Source organism: Paroedura picta, chromosome 1, assembly GCF_049243985.1.
Source record: "Paroedura picta isolate Pp20150507F chromosome 1, Ppicta_v3.0, whole genome shotgun sequence".
Classification (NCBI taxonomy): domain Eukaryota; kingdom Metazoa; phylum Chordata; class Lepidosauria; order Squamata; family Gekkonidae; genus Paroedura; species Paroedura picta.
Genome location: NC_135369.1, coordinates 19,122,533 through 19,143,992, shown reverse-complemented (window position 1 = coordinate 19,143,992; position 21,460 = coordinate 19,122,533). Strand labels below are relative to the sequence as shown.

The window sequence follows — 21,460 nt, the reverse complement described above, 5'->3', positions numbered from 1 at the left end:
TACACCCTGCTTTTTAAATTTTATAAAGAGGAGGTGGGGGAGGAGAAGTCCACAGAGCTTCAGTTGCTTGGACATCTCTGTGGCCCACTTTTGCTTCAAAGGGGATTCACTTAGAATCACAGCTTTCATAGAATCATAGAGTTGGAAGGGACCTCCAGGGTCATCTAGTCCAGCCCCCTGCACAATACAGGACACTCACAGCTACCTACCTAACTAGCTCACACACAGTGACCCAATTTCATGTCCAAGTGATCACCACCACCAAAAATCTCCAGACTCTAGCGTGGCCTCGAGGGAATTCACCTACCGTCCCACAGTGGTGATCAGCGGTTCCCTGGGTATGCAAGGAAGGGCCACAAGAGACAAACACTGGCACACCCCTTCCTGCCGGCCCACCCACCATCTGTCTATTCACTTCCTATTACCATGGTTTTGTATTCTGACTCACAAAGAAGAAGGAGGAGCCCTCCTGTGGCCAGTGGTGGAATACGCCCGTCTTTCCTTCCAGCACAGCCTATTCAGGGGTAGTCAAACTGCGGCCCTCCAGATGTCCATGGACTACAATTCCCAGGAGACCCTGCCAGCATTCGCGAATGCTGGCAGGGGCTCCTGGGAATTGTAGTCCATGGACATCTGGAGGGCCGCAGTTTGACTACCCCTGGTTGTCCATCTTCACTTCTGCTCCTGGCCCTTGAATGTCAATGTCTGGGTGGGTCTCCTTTCTCAAATGTCTTGCACAGCTTAATCCAGGGGTAGTCAAACTGCGGCCCTCCAGATGTCCATGGACTACAATTCCCAGAAGCCCCTGCCAACATTTGCTGGCAGGGGCTTCTGGGAATTGTAGTCCATGGACATCTGGAGGGCCGCAGTTTGACTACCCCTGGCTTAATCAGCTGTTAAAGGGGACGGTTTATTTAAGCCAGCTCTGTTTTCTGTTCAAAACTACACACGCATTTCCACCTCATTGGCCACTACTAGGGTGGCCAGCTTTAAGTTGCAAAATAGCTGTCAGTTTGGGGGCGGAGCCTGAGGAGGGTGGGGCTTAGGGATGGGCGGGACCTCAGTGGGGGATGATGCCATGGAGTATTGTGACAACCCTCTTCACCCTTCCCCCGCACTGAGGCAAATTTTCCCTCCAAAACTTGTGTTCCCTCTCAGCTGGAGTCACTCACGTGAGGTGGTTTCTTTCCTGAGATTAGGAAGGCTGGCTGTGCTACCCTGTCACTGAAAGATAATTTGACATTCGACATTATCCGTACTGTTTTTATTCCAGTTCCATGTGAACCGCCCTGAGCCTCAGGGGAGGGCAGTATATAAATATAATACATAAATAAATAAATACATAAATTGAACTCAGCCCTGAAACATCAAGAGAAGGTGCAGGATCCCTCCTTGATAATGTCAAGCAAAACAAACTATTTTATTTAACACAGAGAACAGGGAAAGCTTGGTCAAACCTTACCATGACGCATGTGCAATATATAGCCAAGAGATCCTAAGGTTGTCTGACTGCCAGGCAAGAGTCATTCAGGTGGTTTGCGGTTGCCTGTCCCACATGCAGACCCTGGTCTTCCTCAGAGGTCACCCTTCCAAGTGCTGGCCAGGGATGACCCCTGCTTAGCTTCTGATATCTGACGGGATCGGGCTTGCCTGGACTATCCAGGCAGAATAAGGAGCTGGAAACTTTGATCTGTAGTTGTGCAGACTTGTGTTCTTAATTACAGATTATGCAGATAGATTCAGGCCGGTAGCCGGGTCGGTCTGAAGCAGCAGAACAATTGTACCTGAAGAATTGTGCCTGCACATAAAAGCTCATACCTTGGATAAGGTGCCAAAAAACGACGGCGAGTTATAGAAGCTTATTCCTTTTGTGTCTCGGTTTTTAATAGGGAGAGTGCACCTTCTAAAGGGGCTCAAGATGAAGAAGTAGAAGAGTTGATTCTTATATGCCGCTTTTCTCTACCCAAAGGAGGCTCAAAGCAGCTTACAGTCGCTTTCCCTTTCCTCTTTCCAGAACAGGCACCCTGTGAGGGAGGTGAGGCTGAGAGAGCCCTGATATTCCTGCTCGGTCAGAAAAAGAATATCAGTGCCATGGTGAGCCCAAGGTCGCCCAGCTGGTTGCATGTGGGGGAGTGCAGAATCGAACCTGGCATGCCAGATTAGAAGTCCGCACTCCTAACTACTACATTAAACTGTTGCCTGGAGATCAGTTGTAATTGGGGGGGGGGGGGATTTCCAGCTGCTACCTGGAGGTTGGCAATCCTTGTCACTACAGAACTCTCCCCATTTCTAAACAGGTTCTTGGAAAACTAGCAATTTCTTCATAACCAACTAAATTTCTAGAACCTTCCTGCCAAGTCCAGGCAGCTTCTGTGCATTCCCTAGCTTATGAATAACCTACATATTATTTTACAGAAAATTGTTCGGAACAAGTGCGTTCCCTAACAACCTATTCACCCTCAAAAGTCCACATGATGTGGGCACACGGGCCCCAGGAGTTGATGGCCCACGGGTGTGTTTCAGAATAAGACAGATTCATGAATTTCCTAATTTCCGCTCTGTTTTTTGCACCCACAAGGCACCACTATAAAAGGCGCAAATGAAACTCCTTATTACGAAACAAACAACCTGGCAGATACAACCCAAACATGGCAGATGGTTTTGATATTTAGGAATGTTCCGATTATTTGTGTATCTTTTATGGTTATTCAGATTCTTTCTGCAGCTTGTCATTGGCAACTGCCTTCCAGGAAAAGCTGTGATTAAAAAAAAAGCTTTTTTAAATTTTAGAAGGGGTGAATCAGTGCTCTAGGGGCTGTGTGCAGCTACTGACCCCACTGGGCTATAGTTATGTTATATATCCAACTGAAATACACCCTGTAGGCATTATTCTCCAAAGACACTGATTCATGTCCTGTGGAAGACGCTAGCACGGGGGTAGTCAAACTGCGGCCCTCCAGATGTCCATGGACTACAATTCCCAGGAGCCCCTGCCAGCATTCGCTGGCAGGGGCTCCTGGGAATTGTAGTCCATGGACATCTGGAGGGCCGCAGTTTGACTACCCATGCTGCACATAATATATACTCTTCCTCTCCCCCACTGTCCCTATGGGTAGTTTTTTCCCCTTAGCACATATGTCTTTGAATAACACCCCCCTTCCAATTTTGTCTTGTGGTTGTTGCTGTTACTATTTAGCTTCTTCCCCAGGGCATGGGAAGTCAGATCTCTGAATGGGGCTTAAATGCATCTTGCTAATCAGTGTTGCGATGTGTGTCAGAATGGATCTGGGACATCCAGGTTTGATAGGAGGAGATTGCTGGGTGATCCTGGAATAGTCACACTCAGCCAACCTACCTCACAGGGTTGTGAGGCCAAAACAGCGGTGAGATCTAAGCTGCTTTAGGTCACCATTGGGAAGAAAGCTGGGGCATTAATGAAGTAAATGAGTAAATTAACGAATGTGAGAATGAAGTGGAATACTGGAGGAGGAAGAGTTGGTTCTTATATGCCGCTTTTCTCTACCGAAAGGCATCTCAAAGCGGCTTCCAATCTCCTTCCCTTTCCTCTCCCCACAACAGACACCCTGTGAGGTGGGTGAGGCTGAGAGAGCCCTGATATCACTGCTCGGTCAGAACAGCTTTATCAGTGCTGTGGCGAGTCCAAGGTCACCCATCTGGCTGCATGTGGGGGAAGAGCGGGGAATCAAACCCAGATCGCTAGATTAGAAATCCGCGCTCCTAACCACTACTACACCAAGCTGGCTCTCTGAACTTTGGTGGGAGGAAATGACCTCATAGGAATGAGTGCTGACTTTTGTCCAGGGTGTGGCATCACAGAATGTGACATTGCAGGACACATTATGTTTCTCTGCAGTTCCCGCCCATCTCCAGACTCTGCCCTCCTCGAGCATTGTCCTGAAATCTCCAAGAATTTTCCAAATCAGATTTGGTTGATTTTCTGCTACACATGTGGTCGGATCTCCAAATGGTCAAGAATCTCAGATTTCATTATGAGTTAAGTCACTAGTCATTATGCTCAGCACAGAATCTGACTTCTGCTAGGTCATCCTTTTGTTCCCATGTAGATGTACAGCCTACATGTAGATGTAAGAGCCTCTTGTGGAGCAGCCTACATGTAGAGCCTACTTGTGGCGCAGAGTGGTAAGGCAGCAGACATGCAGTCTGAAAGCTCTGCCCATGAGGCTGGGAGTTCAATCCCAGCAGCCGGCTCAAGATTCCATCCTTCCGAGGTCGGTAAAATGAGTACCCAGCTTGCTGGGGGGTAAACAGTAATGACTGGGGAAGGCACTGGCAAACCACCCCGTATTGAGTCTGCCATGAAAACGCTGGAGGGCGTCACCCCAAGGGTCAGACATGACCCGGTGCTTGCACAGGGGATACCTTTACCTTTAGATGTACAGCCAATGCTTGTCCAAGTCTTGAAACATTGTTAGTGAATTTCACAAACTATGTAGATTGTGTCTTTGGATAAGTTTTTGATTTGTTTTTACAGCAAACTGGATATGTTCTCTACACTCTACAGGGAATGCTGGTTCTCCATTTGAGTATTTCCCTTGAGCGGTCACCCTTCACATAGTGTCCTGAAGTGGATGACTCAAACATAAAGGAATTTTTTTGGGACCAGACCAAGATTCCATTTTAGTCCAGAATCCAATTGTTAAGCAGGATGTGAAAGTGAGGGCCATCCCTGGCTGCTTATCTCTGGCATCTGACACAGACAGACTGCCTTTGAATACTGAGGTCCCATTAAGGTTCTTCCAGGAATGACTATTGCTTTAAGCATAGATTCAGCTGGGTGGCTGTGTTGCTCTGAAGAACTAAAATTTGGGCCCAGCGGCACCTTTAAGACCAATGAAGCTTTATTCTAGGTATAAGCTTTCGTGTGCATACCAATGTAAACCCCAAATAAAATGTTGTTCTTAAAGGTGCCACTGGAGTCAAACTTTGTTCTATGGCTTTAAAGAAGAGATAGCTCTGGAAACTAGGGAAAGACAAACCACAGGAAGTCAAAGGTTAATGAACAGTTTATTTCCATTTTACAAGATCAGTTTCTCAATTACATTCTCAATTAATTTGCCTTAAAGTGCTGAGAAAGTTTTCCTTTTCGTATTTTGTTTGGTTTGTGTTTTAAATCAAGATACATTTGTTAACAAAAAGATAACAAATCCCTGCAAGGGTGGAAGGGTCTAGCATAGCAGATAGAATCTTTGCACCACGACGAAGAGAAAGTTCTGTTTTTATTATACAACGAAGGTCAAATATACGGAGACAACTAAGATGATGTCATAATGTACAAAAGTTTAGTTTGCAATTAATTTATCATAGCAAAATATTCTTCAACCCAACAAAACTTAAATTAAATTAAACCATGGGTGTCTTACATACGTATTTTTTTCTGCCCTTTCCCAGCTAATAAAAAACTTTTGAGACAACGCAAATCCTGTGATTATGGAAATCTGACACATCTCAGTTGCTTCTATATACTTTTACAGTGTTTTTCTTTCCATACATCCTTTTTAATGATAGAAATTTCAGCCCCCTGCAAATAAAAGCCAAAAAAGGTCATTCAACGGAACTATTTCCATAGCTGACCAACACTGAAGATATTCACCAAAATGAAAATTATATATATATAATATATATGTTTGTTTTAAAGCCTGCTAAAGTAAACGTAAAGCTCTCAGCATCCGAAGCGCAAAACCCTAATCCTGAACACAAGAGAAAATTTCCAAAATACATCTGAGGAACTGTACATCCATCTTCCTCATGGCACAGCTTTACATATCATAAAAGATCCTGGCCCTTTCTCTTTAATGGGTAAGTCATTCAGAATTAGCCTTGGCACAAATTATACTGATTAATTAAATGGATACAGCTAGTTCACCAAGCAGTCTTTGTCTTACTGCTGACTGATTTGGCACAATTTTCATCACTTGTGGCCGCAGTGCATTGTGGGAAAGTGGAGTAGTGCATTCTCAGAACTTGGTTGGCCTGTCAACTGCCATAACCCTGCTAAGGACTTAACCAAAAGAGCAGCTGTACCAGTTTCTGTTAGATATCTATCCATATCTATGAAAGATGGAAACATGGGTGGACACCTCCCTGATCACAGTAAAACAGTAGTCGTTTTTCAGTTAAGGCCTACCATTTCACTGGGCATCACCTATTTTATTGCTGAGTATTTCAAGCGAGTAAAATTTATATACACACAGAAAGGAAAGAGATATATATACACAGACACTATGTACATGAGATTTCCCCATCATTTTATTCTTTCTTCTTTGCCACAGTCAACTCTAACGACGGCATTCGAAAACCGGCTTTTGTCCCGCTGTCGTTGCTCGAAGAGGAAGACAGACGAGACTTCTTGGATGCTAGCGAGGCCCCACTACCCTGCATCTTCCCCTCATCATCACTTCCCGTTACCTCATAAGAACCCTTAGATTTTGACCCTATTCCCCCAAAGGTACCAAATTTCAGCTTGGCATGTTTGCCCTCATGCTCCAGTGTGCCAGTTGGCGTTGAATGTGAGGAATGCTCATCGCTGAAAGACGAGGACCGGTGACGTGACTTTTTGGTCTTAAAAAAGGAGAACTTCCCTTTTGGGGAGGCGGTTGCTTCACCTACTTCCAAGTCACCCTCCAAGGAACCCAAACTAGCCTTTAACTCTCCCTCACCCCCTGAAACAGATGCTGAGACCTCTGGAGACCCAACACTGCCTTTGACTTTGGATTTAGAGAAAGCAAACTTTGGCATTTTAATTTTAGATTTCTTAAGCTTAATGTCAGGCTCTTCTAGTTCAACATTCACTGTCCCAGCATGGAGACTAGCTTCTGGAGCCTGAGGAAAATCAACGTCAACCCCAACCTCCCTTCCTGTTAGCTCCTGCCCTGTAACCACAAATTTTGGTATTTTCATCTTAGGGAACGACACTTTTCCAGATGGGCTTTCCAAACGGCCTTGTGGAACATTCACCCCAACAGAAGGACCCTTGATCTCTAACTGGGGACCTTTCAGATCACCACCTACTTTTGGTCCAGAAAACTGAAAGCCTCCCGCCCCTTTCATGCCAATATCAAGATCTCCTTTGACTTTAGGCCCTTTCAAATTTATGTCCAAGTCTGGTCCAGAAACTTTGGGAGCTGACACGTTGAGCGAAGGTCCTCTCAAACTGACGTCAGGAACACCAGCATCTAAGTCCATACCGGAAATTTTGACACCTGGAACATCAATTTTTGGACCTTTCATGTCACCAGCAATATTAACATTGCCTTTGAAGCTTGGTCCTTTCAGGTTCAAGTCCATGTCTGGGGTAGAAACTGCTGGAGCAGAAATGGTAGGCCCTTTGAAACCTACTTCAGGTCCTTTGATTTGTGGTCCTGCAATATTCATATCCAGGTTAGAACCTTCGCCATGAGAGCTGGAGATGCCGAACTGGGGAAGCTTGAGGGAAGGAAGTTTAATTCCACCTCCAGAACCTTCCAAGTTAACATTAGGTACGTCAACAGCCACCTTAGGAGACTTAATGTCACCAGAAATGCCAAGATCTCCTTTGATCTTTGGTCCTTTCAAATTCACATCAAAATCAGGTGCAGAAATGCCTCCTCCAGAGGTCATTTTCACTGACGGTCCTTTCACATCTAGGCCTGGAGCATTCAAACTGACATCTAGACCTTGGGACTTTGGCATTTTAAGCTTCCCTTCAAAACCACCGATGTCAGCATCTGGCATCCCGATTCCAATCGTTGGGCCTTTAATATCACCAAAAAGACCCAGGTCTCCTCCTAGTTTTGGTCCTTTCAAGTTTACATCAACTGCAGGAACATTCACATCTCCTTTGATATTTGGGGCCGAAACATCAATGCTTGCTGAGGGCATTTGTCCTTGAAGATCTACCTCCGGTCCTCCTAATTTCACTCCTGGTTTTCCAATCTTTGGCAAGCCAAACTTGGGGAACTTCAGTTTTGCTTCTGGGCCTTGCAGTTCTCCTTTGGGGAGTTCAACATCACCTTTTAGCTTTGGTCCTTTCAAATTAATATCAAAATCAGGCGCTGAGAGAGTGGGAGCAGAAATGTCCACAGACGGTAGGTTCACTGAAGGACCTTTCAGGCTGATGTCAGGAGCACTAACATTTGCATCAATAGTTGGCACTCTGAAGTCACCTTCCAATTTGGGGCCGGCCAGATCCACGTTCCCACCTGAAAGTTTGAACGTTGGTTTCTTAAGACTGAGATCAGGCCCTCCAACATTAACTTCAGGAAGATCTGTGCTTGGAACAGTAATATCCAGACCTGGTGATGTTACATCCATTCCTGGTACCCTGATTTCTCCTTCCGCCTTTGGCAAAGAAGCATCAGCCTTAAACATAGGTGATTTTATATCAAATTCAACATCAGGGAAAGAAAGAAACCCAAACATTGGTTTCTTTTCCTTGGGCAGCTTGATGTTCACGTCTCCCTTCAGTGATGAATCTGGGGAAGAGAGACTTCCTTCTAAATCAGGCGCCTTCACACCTCCACTCATTTCCCCACTCATATCAAGGCCAGCCTTCTTGCCTTTAATCTTAGGCCCACTCATATGTATTTTGGGCATCTTGAATTTGCTTTTCTTCCCTTTGCCAGATATGTTGATGTCAGGTGATTCAACATTCAGTTCACCTTCTGGAAGAGAGATGTCTCCAGTGGGAGATTTTAGATCTGCTTTGGGGCTTTTTGCTCCAAATCCAAATTTTGGCATTTTAAATTTGGGGAGTTTAACATTTCCTTCTGGCCCTTCAATGTTTGCATCCGGACACTCCAGGTCAATTTCAGGACCTTTTGCTTCAATCCCTGGGCCTTTAATATCAATCCCTGGACCTTTTACATTAACATCCACATCTCCTTTCATCTTGTGTCCCTTCAGATTTAAATCAATTTCTGGCATGGAGATTTTTGGTGTCTTGAAATGCATTTCAGGCATCTTGAGCTTGGGGCCTTTGAGTTGTCCTTCTGGTCCTTCAATGTCCAAGCTAGGACCTTCAAGGTTGACTTTGGGACCTGATACTTCGAATTCTCCTTTAGGCAGATTAACGTCCACATCAGGCCCTTCTCCTTTGAACCCAGGCATGCCAAATTTGGGCAGCTTCATCTTGGGGAATTTTACCTTTCCATCTGGGCCATGGATATCAACATCAGGCACATCAATGTCCAGCTTAGGGCCTTTAATATCAATATCTGGACCCTTCAAGTCTCCTTCCAGCTTTGGCCCAGAAACATTCAGGTCCCCTTTTATCTGAGGTCCTTTTAGATTGAGATCTACGTCAGGCATGGAGATCTGGGGAGCCTTAATGTGCATTCCAGGCATCTTCAACTTTGGGCCTTTCAGTTTCCCTTCTGGACCCTTGAAGTCCAAATCAGGAGTGTCAATGTCCAATTTTGGACCTTTAATATTAACATCTGGACCTTCTAAACCACCTTCAACTTTTGGTACAGACATGTCCACATCTCCTTTCACTTTGGGGCCTTTCAAATTCAAGTCAAAATCTGGCATGGAGATTTTGGGGGTTTTAAAATGCATTTCAGGCATCTTAAATTTAGGGCCTTTCAGTTTTCCTTCAGGACATTCCAGCTCAATATCAGGTACATCAACATCCAGTTTGGGCCCCTTTATATCAACACTCGGTCCTTTCAAATCACCTTCCATTTTCGGGAGTGAAACATCCAGGTCCATATCCCCTTTCAGTTTTGGGCCTTTCAGGTTGAAGTCTACATCTGGCATGGAGATCTTGGGAGCCTTGATGTTCATTTCAGGCATTTTAAATTTAGGCCCTTTCAGTTTTCCATCTGGTCCCTCAATGTCAATGTCAGGAGCACCAATCTGAGGCCCTTTTATGTCAATTTCTGGGCCTTTTAAATCTCCTTCTATCTTTGGGACAGAAACATCAACATCACCTTTAACTTTAGGGCCTTTAAGGTTTAGGTTCATATCTGGCATTGAGATTTTTGGAGCCTTAAAGTGCATGTCTGGCATCTTAAATTTCGGACCTTTCCATTTTCCCTCAGGACCTTCAAATTCAACATCAGGAGCATCAATGTCCAATTTAGGACCCTTAATATCAACATCTGGCCCTTTCAGGTCACCTTCCAATGTTGGAACAGACATATCAACATCTCCTTTCATTTTAGGGCCTTTGAGATTCAAGTCAAAGTCTGGCATGGAAATTTTGGGAGTTTTAAAATGCATATCGGGCATCTTAAACTTCGGCCCTTTCACTTTTCCTTCTGGGCCTTCAATGTCCAAACTCGGTGCATCGATGTCAACTTTTGGAACAGAAACATCAAGGTCTGCTTTGGGAAGGCTTACATCCACATCTGGACCTTCAGCTTTGAAACTAGGCATTCCAAATTTGGGCATTTTGAATTTAGGCATCTTCAGTTTTCCTTCGGGCCCATGGAGGTCCACATCTGGGGCATCAATATCCAACTTAGGACCCTTGATGTCAATTTCTGGTCCCTTCAAATCGCCTTCCAGTTTGGGTGCTGAAACATCTAGATCACCTTTCAGTTTTGGACCTTTCAGGTTGAAATCCACATCAGGCATGGAGATCTTAGGTGCTTTAATGTTCATTTCCGGCATCTTAAACTTGGGACTTTTCCATTTCCCTTCAGGGCCTTCTATGTCAACATCTGGCATATCTACATCCATCTTTGGTCCCTTGATGTCAACATCAGGGCCTTTCAGATCACCTTCCAACTTCGGCATGGACACATCCACATCTCCTTTCATTTTAGGGCCTTTGAGATTCAAGTCAAAATCTGGCATGGAGATTTTGGGAGTTTTAAAATGCATGTCTGGCATCTTAAACTTCGGCCCTTTCACTTTTCCTTCTGGGCCTTCAATATCCAGACATGGTGCTTCAATGTCAACTTTTGGAACTGAAACATCAAGGTCTGCTTTGGGAAGGCTTATATCCACATCTGGACCTTCAGCTTTGAAACTAGGCATTCCAAATTTGGGCATTTTGAATTTAGGCATCTTCAGTTTTCCTTCGGGCCCATGGAGGTCCACATCTGGGGCATCAATATCCAACTTAGGACCCTTGATGTCAATTTCTGGTCCTTTGAAATCGCCCTCCAGTTTGGGTGCTGAAACATCTAGATCACCTTTCAATTTTGGACCTTTCAAATTGAAATCCACATCAGGCATGGAGATCTTAGGTGCTTTAATGTTCATTTCCGGCATCTTAAATTTCGGACCTTTCCATTTTCCCTCAGGACCTTCAAATTCAACATCAGGAGCATCAATGTCCAATTTAGGACCCTTAATATCAACATCTGGCCCTTTCAGGTCACCTTCCAATGTTGGAACAGACATATCAACATCTCCTTTCATTTTAGGGCCTTTGAGATTCAAGTCAAAGTCTGGCATGGAAATTTTGGGAGTTTTAAAATGCATATCGGGCATCTTAAACTTCGGCCCTTTCACTTTTCCTTCTGGGCCTTCAATGTCCAAACTCGGTGCATCGATGTCAACTTTTGGAACAGAAACATCAAGGTCTGCTTTGGGAAGGCTTACATCCACATCTGGACCTTCAGCTTTGAAACTAGGCATTCCAAATTTGGGCATTTTGAATTTAGGCATCTTCAGTTTTCCTTCGGGCCCATGGAGGTCCACATCTGGGGCATCAATATCCAACTTAGGACCCTTGATGTCAATTTCTGGTCCTTTCAAATCGCCTTCTAGTTTGGGTGCTGAAACATCTAGATCACCTTTCAGTTTTGGACCTTTCAGGTTGAAATCCACATCAGGCATGGAGATCTTAGGCGCTTTAATGTTCATTTCTGGCATCTTAAATTTTGGACCTTTCCATTTCCCTTCAGGGCCTTCTATGTCAACGTCTGGCATATCTACATCCAGCTTTGGTCCCTTGATGTCAACATCAGGGCCTTTCAAATCTCCTTCCAACTTCGGCATGGACACATCCACATCTCCTTTTACTTTGGGGCCTTTCAGATTCAGATCAAAATCTGGCATGGATATTTTGGGAGTTTTAAAATGCATGTCTGGCATCTTAAACTTGGGTCCCTTCAGCTTTGCATCTGGACCTTCAATATCAACATCAGGGATATCCATTTTGGGGCCTGTGATGTCTACTTCAGGCCCCTTGAAGTCACCTTCCAGTTTTGGAACTGAAACATCAACATCTCCCTTCACTTTGGGTCCTTTTAGGTTCAAGTCAAAATCTGGCATGGAGATTTTTGGTGCTTTGAAATGCATGTCAGGCATCTTAAACTTGGGACCTTTGAGTTTTCCTTCTGGACCTTCAATGTCAACATCAGGAAGGTCAACGTCGAGTTTGGGGCCCTTGATGTCAACGTCAGGGCCTTTCAAGTCTCCTTCCAACTTTGGTGCTGAAACGTCAATATCTCCTTTCAGTTTGGGTCCCTTCAAATTCAAATCTATGTCTGGCATTGAAATCTTAGGGACATTGAAATGCATTTCAGGCATTTTAAATTTAGGACCTTTGATCTTCCCCTCAGGGCCTTCTATATCCAAGTCAGGGGTTTCAATGTCCAACTTGGGACCAGAAACATCAATGTCAGCTTTGGGAAGATTTACATCCACCTCAGGACCTTCTGCTTTGAAACCAGACATGCCAAATTTGGGCATTCTAAATTTGGGCATTTTGAGTTTGCCCTCTGGTCCTTGGAGATCAATATCTGGTGCATCAATGTCCAACTTAGGGCCTTTGATGTCAAGATCAGGAGCTTTCAAATCCCCTTCCAAGCTTGGGACAGAAACATCCAAGTCACCTTTTAATTTTGGCCCTTTTAAATTTAATTCCACATCAGGCATTGAAACTTTAGGTGAAGAAATGTTCAGGGAAGGCATTTTAAATTTAGGACCTTTTGCTTTCCCATGGATGTCAACATCTGGAGCTTGAACATCGACTTTGGGACCTGATATATCAACATCTGGTTTTTTAAGCTTTACATCAACCTCTGGGGTTTGACCTTTAGAGCTAGAGAAGCTAAACTTGGGAAGCCTGAATCTTGATTTCTTTTGCTTTCCTTCAATTTCAACTTTTGGAGCTTCAAGATCTATGTCAGGCCCTTTAACTTCAATGTTAGGACCTTTAATATCACCTTCTAGCTCTCCCTTCAGTCTTGGACCTTTCAAATTCAAGTCAATATCTGGCATTGAGATTTTTGGAACATTAAAGTGCATTTCAGGCTTCTTGAACTTGGGACCTTTGATCTTTGCATCAGGTCCTTCAATTTCTAAGTCAGGCGTTTCAATGTCTAGTTTGGGGCCAGATACATCTAATTCTCCCTTTGGAAGACTCACATCCACTGAAGGCCCTTCCCCTTTGAAGCCTGGCATGCTGAATTTAGGCATTTTGAATTTTGGCATCTTCAGTTTCCCTTCAGGTCCATGTAGGTCAACATCTGGTGCTTCAATGTCCAACTTGGGTCCTTTGATGTCAATGTCCGGTCCTGTCAGTTCACCTTCAACTTTTGGCAGTGAAACATCCACATCTCCTTTCAGTTTTGGCCCCTTCAAATTGAAGTCAACATCTGGCATAGAGATTTTCGGTGCCTTGATGTGCATATCTGGCATCTTAAATTTGGGGCCTTTAATTTTGCCTTCTGGACCTTCAATATCCAAATCAGGGCCTTCAATATCTACCTTTGGTGCAGATATATCAATGTCTCCTTTGGGGAGATTGATATCAACTTCAGGGCCTTCCCCTTTGAAGCCTGGCATTCCAAATTTAGGCATTTTGAATTTTGGCATCTTCAATTTGCCTTCTGGGCCATGTAGGTCAACATCTGGTGCTTCAATGTCCAACTTGGGTCCTTTGATGTCAATGTCTGGTCCTGTCAGTTCACCTTCAACTTTTGGTAGTGAAACATCCACATCTCCCTTCAGTTTGGGCCCCTTCAAATTGAAATCAACATCTGGCATAGAGATTTTCGGTGCCTTGATGTGCATATCTGGCATCTTAAACTTGGGGCCTTTAATTTTGCCTTCTGGACCTTCAATATCCAAATCAGGGCCTTCAATATCCACCTTTGGTGCAGATATGTCAATGTCTCCCTTTGGGAGATTGATTTCGACTTCGGGGCCTTCCCCTTTGAAGCCAGGCATTCCAAATTTAGGCATTTTGAATTTTGGCATCTTCAATTTGCCTTCTGGGCCATGTAGGTCAACATCTGGGGCATCAATATCCAGCTTGGGTCCTTTGATGTCAATGTCAGGGCCTTTTAAGTCTCCTTCCAGCTTAGGAACAGAAACATCCATATCTCCCTTGAGCTTTGGACCTTTTAAATTAAGATCAAAATCTGGCATGGAGATTTTAGGAGCTTTGATGTGCATTTCTGGCATCTTAAATTTGGGTCCTTTAACTCTGCCTTCTGGACCTTCAATGTCCAAGTCAGGACCTTCAATATCCACCTTTGGAACTGCAAAATCAATGTCTCCCTTTGGGAGATTGACATCCACTTCAGGACCTTCCGCTTTGAAACTGGGCATTCCAAACTTCGGCATTTTAAATTTGGGCATTTTAAGCTTGCCCTCTGGACCATGAAGTTCTAAATCTGGAGCATCGATGTCAAACTTGGGACCTTTGAGGTCAATGTCAGGTCCTTCGACCTTTGGCAGTGAAACCTCCACATCTCCTTTGAACTTTGGTCCTTTCAAATTCAGATCGATATCTGGCATAGAGATTTTGGGCGCTTTAATATTCATTTCAGGCATTTTAAATTTGGGACCTTTCACTTTTCCTTCTGGACCCTCAATATTCATGCTAGGAACATCTATGTCCAACTTAGGACCTTTAATTTCGACTTCTGGGCCTTTCAGGTCACCTTCTAGCTTTGGAACATCCACGTCACCTTTCAGTTTGGGACCCTTCAGATTCAGATCAAAATCTGGCATAGATATCTTGGGTGCTTTGATATGCATTTCTGGCATCTTGAATTTAGGAGTTTTCCACTTTCCTTCAGGGCCTCCAATCTCAACATCAGGAACATCTATGTCCAGTTTAGGGCCCTTGATATCTACTTCTGGGCCTTTCAGATCACCTTCAAGTTTTGGAATTGAAACATCAACATCTCCCTTAAGTTTAGGACCTTTCAAATTCAAATCAACATCTGGCATTGAGAGTTTGGGAGCCTTGATATCTGGCATTGAAATTTTGGGGGCTTTGATGTGCATCTCTGGCATCTTAAATTTGGGGCCTTTAACCTTCCCCTCTGGACCTTCTAAACTGACATCAGGCATATCAATGTCTAACTTGGGACCTGTAATATCAACATCTGGCCCTTTCAGTTCTCCCTCTAATTTTGGCAAAGAGACATCTGCATCTCCCTTCAGTTTGGGACCCTTCAGGTTCAAGTCAAAATCTGGCATAGAAAGCTTAGGTGCTTTGATGTGCATTTCAGGCATCTTAAATTTGGGGCTTTTCCATTTCCCTTCAGGGCCTTCAATCTCAACATCAGGAACATCAACATCTAGTTTAGGACCCTTGATATCAACATCAGGGCCTTTCAAGTCACCCTCAAGTTTAGGTACAGAAACATCAACATCCCCTTTAACTTTAGGGCCTCTCCAATTCAAATCAATATCTGGCATGGAGATTTTAGGAACATTAAAATGCATTTCAGGCATCTTAAACTTGGGACCTTTCAGTTTTCCTTCTGGTCCTTCAATATCAACATCAGGAAGATCAACATCAACTTTAGGACCCTTGATATCAACTTCTGGTCCTTTCAGATCCCCTTCTAACTTTGGTAGAGAAACATCTACATCTCCCTTTAATTTAGGACCTTTAAAGCCCAGGTCAAAATCTGGCATGGAGATTTTGGGAGTTTTAAAATGCATATCAGGCATCTTAAATTTGGGACCTTTCAGTTTCCCTTCAGGTCCTTCTAGATCAACATCAGGAAGATCAACATCCACCTTGGGTCCTTTGATCTCTACTTCTGGGGCCTTCAGCTCACCTTCTAGGTTTGGTGTGGACAAATCCATGTCACCTTTCACTTTAGGGCCTCTTAGACTCAAATCAATATCTGGCATGGAGATTTTTGGTGCTTTGATATGCATTTCTGGCATCTTAAATTTAGGACCTTTCCATTTTCCCTCTGGACCTTCAATGTTAACATCAGGAGCATCAATGTCCAAGTTTGGCCCTTTGATATCAACATCAGGGCCTTTCAAATCACCTTCCAGCTTTGGCACAGACACATCCACATCTCCCTTCACTTTAGGGCCTTTCAAGTTCAAATCAAAATCTGGCATGGAGATTTTGGGTGCTTTGATGTGCATTTCTGGCATCTTGAATTTAGGAGTTTTCCACTTTCCTTCAGGGCCTCCGATCTCAACATCAGGAGCATCAATGTCCAGTTTGGGACCTTTGATATCAAAATCTGGGCCTTTCAGGTCACCTTCCAATTTTGGTGCAGAAACATCAAGATCTCCTTTAAATTTAGGACCTTTCAAATTTAGATCAACATCTGGCATGGACAGTTTGGGGGCTTTGAAATGCATATCAGGCATCTTAAACTTGGGCCCTTTCACTTTTCCTTCTGGGCCTTCAATGTTCACGCCTGGTGCTTCAATATCGACTTTGGGAACAGAAACATCAAGGTCTGCTTTGGGAAGGCTTACATCCACATCTGGACCTTCAGCTTTGAAACCAGGCATTCCAAACTTGGGCATTTTAAATTTTGGCATTTTCAATTTTCCTTCAGGGCCATGTAGGTCCATATCTGGAGTATCAATATCCAACTTAGGACCCTTGATGTCAATTTCTGGTCCTTTCAAATCGCCTTCCAGTTTGGGTGCTGTAACATCTAGATCACCTTTTAGTTTGGGGCCTTTCAGGTTGAAATCCACATCAGGCATGGAGATCTTAGGTGCTTTAATGTTCATTTCTGGCATCTTAAACTTGGGACTTTTCCATTTCCCTTCAGGACCTTCAATGTCTATTTCAGGGACTCCAGCATCCAGTTTAGGTCCCTTGATATCAATGTCTGGGCCCTTCCATTCACCTTCCAGCTTTGGAGTTGAAACGTCATAATCTCCCTTAAATTTAGGTCCTTTCAAATTCCAATCAACATCTGGCATGGAGAGTTTGGGGGCTTTAAAATGCATCTCAGGCATCTTAAATCTGGGACCTTTCAATTTTCCTTCTGGGCCTTCAATATCTAAATGTGGTCCTTCAATGTCAATGTTGGGACCAGAAATATCAACATCTGCTTTGGGAAGGCTTACATCCACATCTGGTGCTTCCCCTCTGAAGCCAGGAATTCCAAATTTGGGCATTTTTAATTTAGGCATCTTCAGTTTCCCTTCAGGTCCATGTAGCTCAACATCTGGTGTATCAATGTCCAATTTAGGGGCTTTGATGTCAATTTCAGGACCTTGGAAGTCACCTTCCAACTTGGGGGCTGAAATTTCTGCATCACCCTTGAATTTAGGCCCTTTCAGATTTAAATCAATGTCTGGCATGGAGATCTTGGGAGCCTTGATGTGCATCTCTGGCATCTTAAATTTGGGTCCTTTCAGTTTTCCTTCTGGGCCCTGTAAATCAAGATCAGGTGCTTCAATGTCCAGTTTGGGGCCCTTAATGTCCATCTGAGGTCCTTTTAAATTGCCTTCAATGTTTGGAACAGTTATATCCATCCCTCCACTTCGTCCTGGTGCCTTGAGGTTCAAGTCTACATCTGGCATGGAGACTTTAGGTGCTTTGATGTTTAGTTTGGGCATCTTAAACTTGGAACCTTTCAGCTTCCCTTCAGGGCCTTCAATGTCGAATTCGGGAGCTTGCACATCTATTTTAGGGCCTGTAATGTCAACTTCCCCTTTTGGCAAACTAACGTCTATGTCAGGGCCTTCAAGGTTGGGACCTGACATGCTAAAATGTGGCATCTTTAATTTTGGCATTTTCAATTTTCCGCCACTTTGCAGATCAGCATCTGGACCACTTATGTCAACTGTGGGACCCTTGATGTCAAGAGCAGGGCCCTTTAGTTCTCCTTCCAGTCTTGGCACTGGGACATCGACACCCCCCTTCAGCTTGGGTCCTTTCAAATTCAAGTCAATGTCTGGCATGGAAATTTTGGGTGTTTTGAAATGCATTTCGGGCATTTTAAATTTGGGACCTTTTATTTTTCCTTCAGGTCCTTCAATGTCTAATCCAGGAGCTTCAATGCCTAGTGTGGGTGCTGAAATATCAACATCTGCCTTTGGAAGATTTACATCTACTTCTGGACCTTCTGCTTTGAATCCTGGCATTCCAAATTTAGGCATTTTGAATTTGGGCATTTTCAGTTTCCCTTCGGGCCCATGAAGATCAACATCTGGGACACTGATATCCATTTTGGGTCCTTTGATGTCCATTTCAGGGCCTTTGATGTCACCTTCCAACTTGGGAACAGAAACATCTATATCTCCTTTGAGCTTGGGGCCTTTTAAATTCAGGTCAACGTCTGGCATAGAGATTTTAGGAGCTTTGATGTGCATTTCTGGCATCTTGAATCTGGGGCCTTTAATATTCCCTTCTGGGCCTTCAATGTCCAAGTCAGGGCCTTCAATGTCTACTCTGGGTCCAGAAACTTCAATATTGCCCTTTGGAAGGCTGACATCCACGGAGGGAACTTCCCCTTTGAAGCCAGGCATACCAAATTTGGGCATTTTCAGCTTGGGCATTTTCAACTTTCCTTCAGGACCCTGAAGATCTACATCTGGCATGTCAACGTCTATTGTGGGGCCCTTGATATCCAATCCAGGACCTTTCAGTTCACCTTCTACTTTTGGTACAGAAACATCCAGATCCCCTTTCACTTTTGGCCCTTTCAAGTTCAAATCAATGTCTGGCATAGATATCTTAGGAGTTTTAAAGTTCATTTCTGGCATCTTGAATTTGGGGCCTTTAATTTTTCCTTCAGGCCCTTCAATGTCCAAGCTAGGAGCATCAATATCAACCTTGGGTCCTGAAATTTCAATGCCACCTTTTGGAAGACTGACATCAACATTAGGGACTTCGGCTTTGAAGCCTGGCATACCAAATTTGGGCATCTTTAGTTTAGGCATCTTGAATTCTGGTCCATGAAGTCCAACATCTGGTGCACTGACATTCACTTTGGGCCCTTGGATATTGACTGCTGGGCCTTTCAATTCTCCTTCCACCTTTGGAATGGAAACATCAATGTCACCTTTGATCTTGGGGCCTTTCATGTTCAGGTCGATGTCTGGCACGGATATTTGAGGAGTTTTGACATGCATTTCTGGCATCTTGACGTGGGGACCTTTCAGTTGTCCTCTGGGGCCTTTGATGTCCAAACTGGGAGCTTCTATTTTTATTCCAGGGTCTGAAACACCAATGGTTCCCTTTGGAAGAGTGATGTCAACAGTAGGGGCATCGCCTTTCAAGCTCGGTACACCAAATTTAGGCAATTTCATTTTAGGCATTTTTAGTTCTGGCCCATGAAGTTCAACATCTGGTCTGCCAATGTCTAACTGAGGGCCTTTGATATCAATACCTGGGCCTTTCAGTTCTCCTTCCATCTTTGGAATGGACATATCCCCCTTTATTTTAGAGCCTTTCAAGTTCAGGTCGATATCTGGGATGGATATTTGGGGGGTCTTGACATGCATTTCTGGCATTTTGATGTGAGGACCTTTCAGTTCTCCTCCAGGGCCCTTGATGCCAATGCCAGGAGCATCTATGTCTAATTTGGGGCCTTTGATATCAACCTGGGGGCCCTTGAAATCACCTTTTACCTTTGGCACAGAGACATCCACACCACCCTTTACTTTGGGCCCTTTCACATTCAAGTCCACATCTGGTACCGAGATCTCTGATGCCTGGATATTTAGTGCAGGCATCTTGAATTCAGGACTTTTAATTTTGCCTTCAGGACCCTCAAAGCTCATCTTGGGTCCTGAAATTTCAATGTCACCCTTTGGAAGACTGACATCAACATTAGGGACATCGGCTTTGAAGCCTGGCATACCAAATTTGGGCATCTTTAGTTTAGGCATCTTGAATTCTGGTCCATGAAGTTCAACATCTGGTGCACTGACATCCACTTTGGGCCCTTGGATATTGACTGCTGGGCCTTTCAATTCTCCTTCCACCTTTGGAATGGAAACATCAATGTCGCCTTTGATCTTGGGGCCTTTCATGTTCAGGTCGATGTCTGGCACGGATATTTGAGGAGTTTTGACATGCATTTCTGGCATCTTGACGTGGGGACCTTTCAGTTGTCCTCTGGGGCCTTTGATGTCCAAACTGGGAGCTTCTATTTTTATTCCAGGGTCTGAAACATCAATGGTTCCCTTTGGAAGAGTGACGTCAACAGTAGGGGCATCGCCTTTCAAGCTCGGTACACCAAATTTAGGCAATTTCATTTTAGGCATTTTTAGTTCTGGCCCATGAAGTTCAACATCTGGTCTGCCAATGTCTAATTGAGGGCCTTTGATATCAACACCTGTGCCTTTCAGTTCTCCTTCCACCTTTGGAATGGACATATCCCCCTTTATTTTAGAGCCTTTCAAGTTCAGGTCGATATCTGGGATGGATATTTGGGGGGTCTTGACATGCATTTCTGGCATTTTGATGTGAGGACCTTTCAGTTCTCCTCCAGGGCCCTTGATGCCAATGCCAGGAGCATCTATGTCTAATTTGGGGCCTTTGATATCAACCTGGGGCCCCTTGAAGTCACCTTTTATCTGTGGGACACAAACATCTGCACCTCCAGTTAGTTTTGCCCCTTTCACATTTAAGTCTACATCTGGCACGGCTATTTTTACTGGTGATGTTTTCAAGGATGGCATAGAGACTTTGGGGCCTTTTATGTTACCCTCAAAGTTAGCATCTGGAACTTCAACATCTAGCTTGGGGCCCTTCACACCAGGCCCTTTCAAGTCACCTTCAAATTTTGGTGCTGAAATATCCATGGCTCCTTTCACTCTTGCACCCCTCAAGTCAACATCTGCCATGGAGATTCTGGGTAACTGACCACCTATTTCAGGCCTGCCGAACTTGGATCCTTTTACATGTGCCTCAATACTCACATCTGGAGACTGAATATCCATTTTGGGCCCTGAGATATCAATTCCGCCTTTAGGAACAGTCACATCCACAGTGGGGCCTGATGCTGAAAATTTAGGCAATTTCATGTGCGGTATTTTAAGGTTTCCTCCACCCACTTCAAGTCCAGTGTCCGGAGCCCCAAGATCCACTTTGGGGCCTTTGATATCAACCTTGGGGCCTGCCAAAGTTGGAGAAGAAACTTTCACTCCACCCTTCAACTCAGGCCCTTTTAGACCCATGTCCACCTGTGGTTGTTTAATTCCAATGCCTCCCACTGTACATGTGGGCCCCTTCAGAGAACCTTCTGGGCCTTTGAGAGTCACTGATGGAGCTGTCACGTCAAGCTGAGGAGCCTCA

General features: G+C 44.3%; 1 protein-coding gene across 1 annotated transcript in view; it reads right to left on the bottom strand.

The window, feature by feature from the left end:
• Window positions 1-5,027: 5,027 nt before the first annotated feature.
• Window positions 5,028-21,460, bottom strand: part of AHNAK (AHNAK nucleoprotein) — a 70,653-nt gene continuing 54,220 nt past the window's right edge. The window contains exon 5 of the mRNA XM_077324917.1: window positions 5,028-21,460. This exon is cut by the window's right edge and continues 881 nt beyond it. Within this exon, the coding sequence (XP_077181032.1) occupies window positions 6,289-21,460 (15,172 nt within the window). The 3' untranslated portion in view covers window positions 5,028-6,288.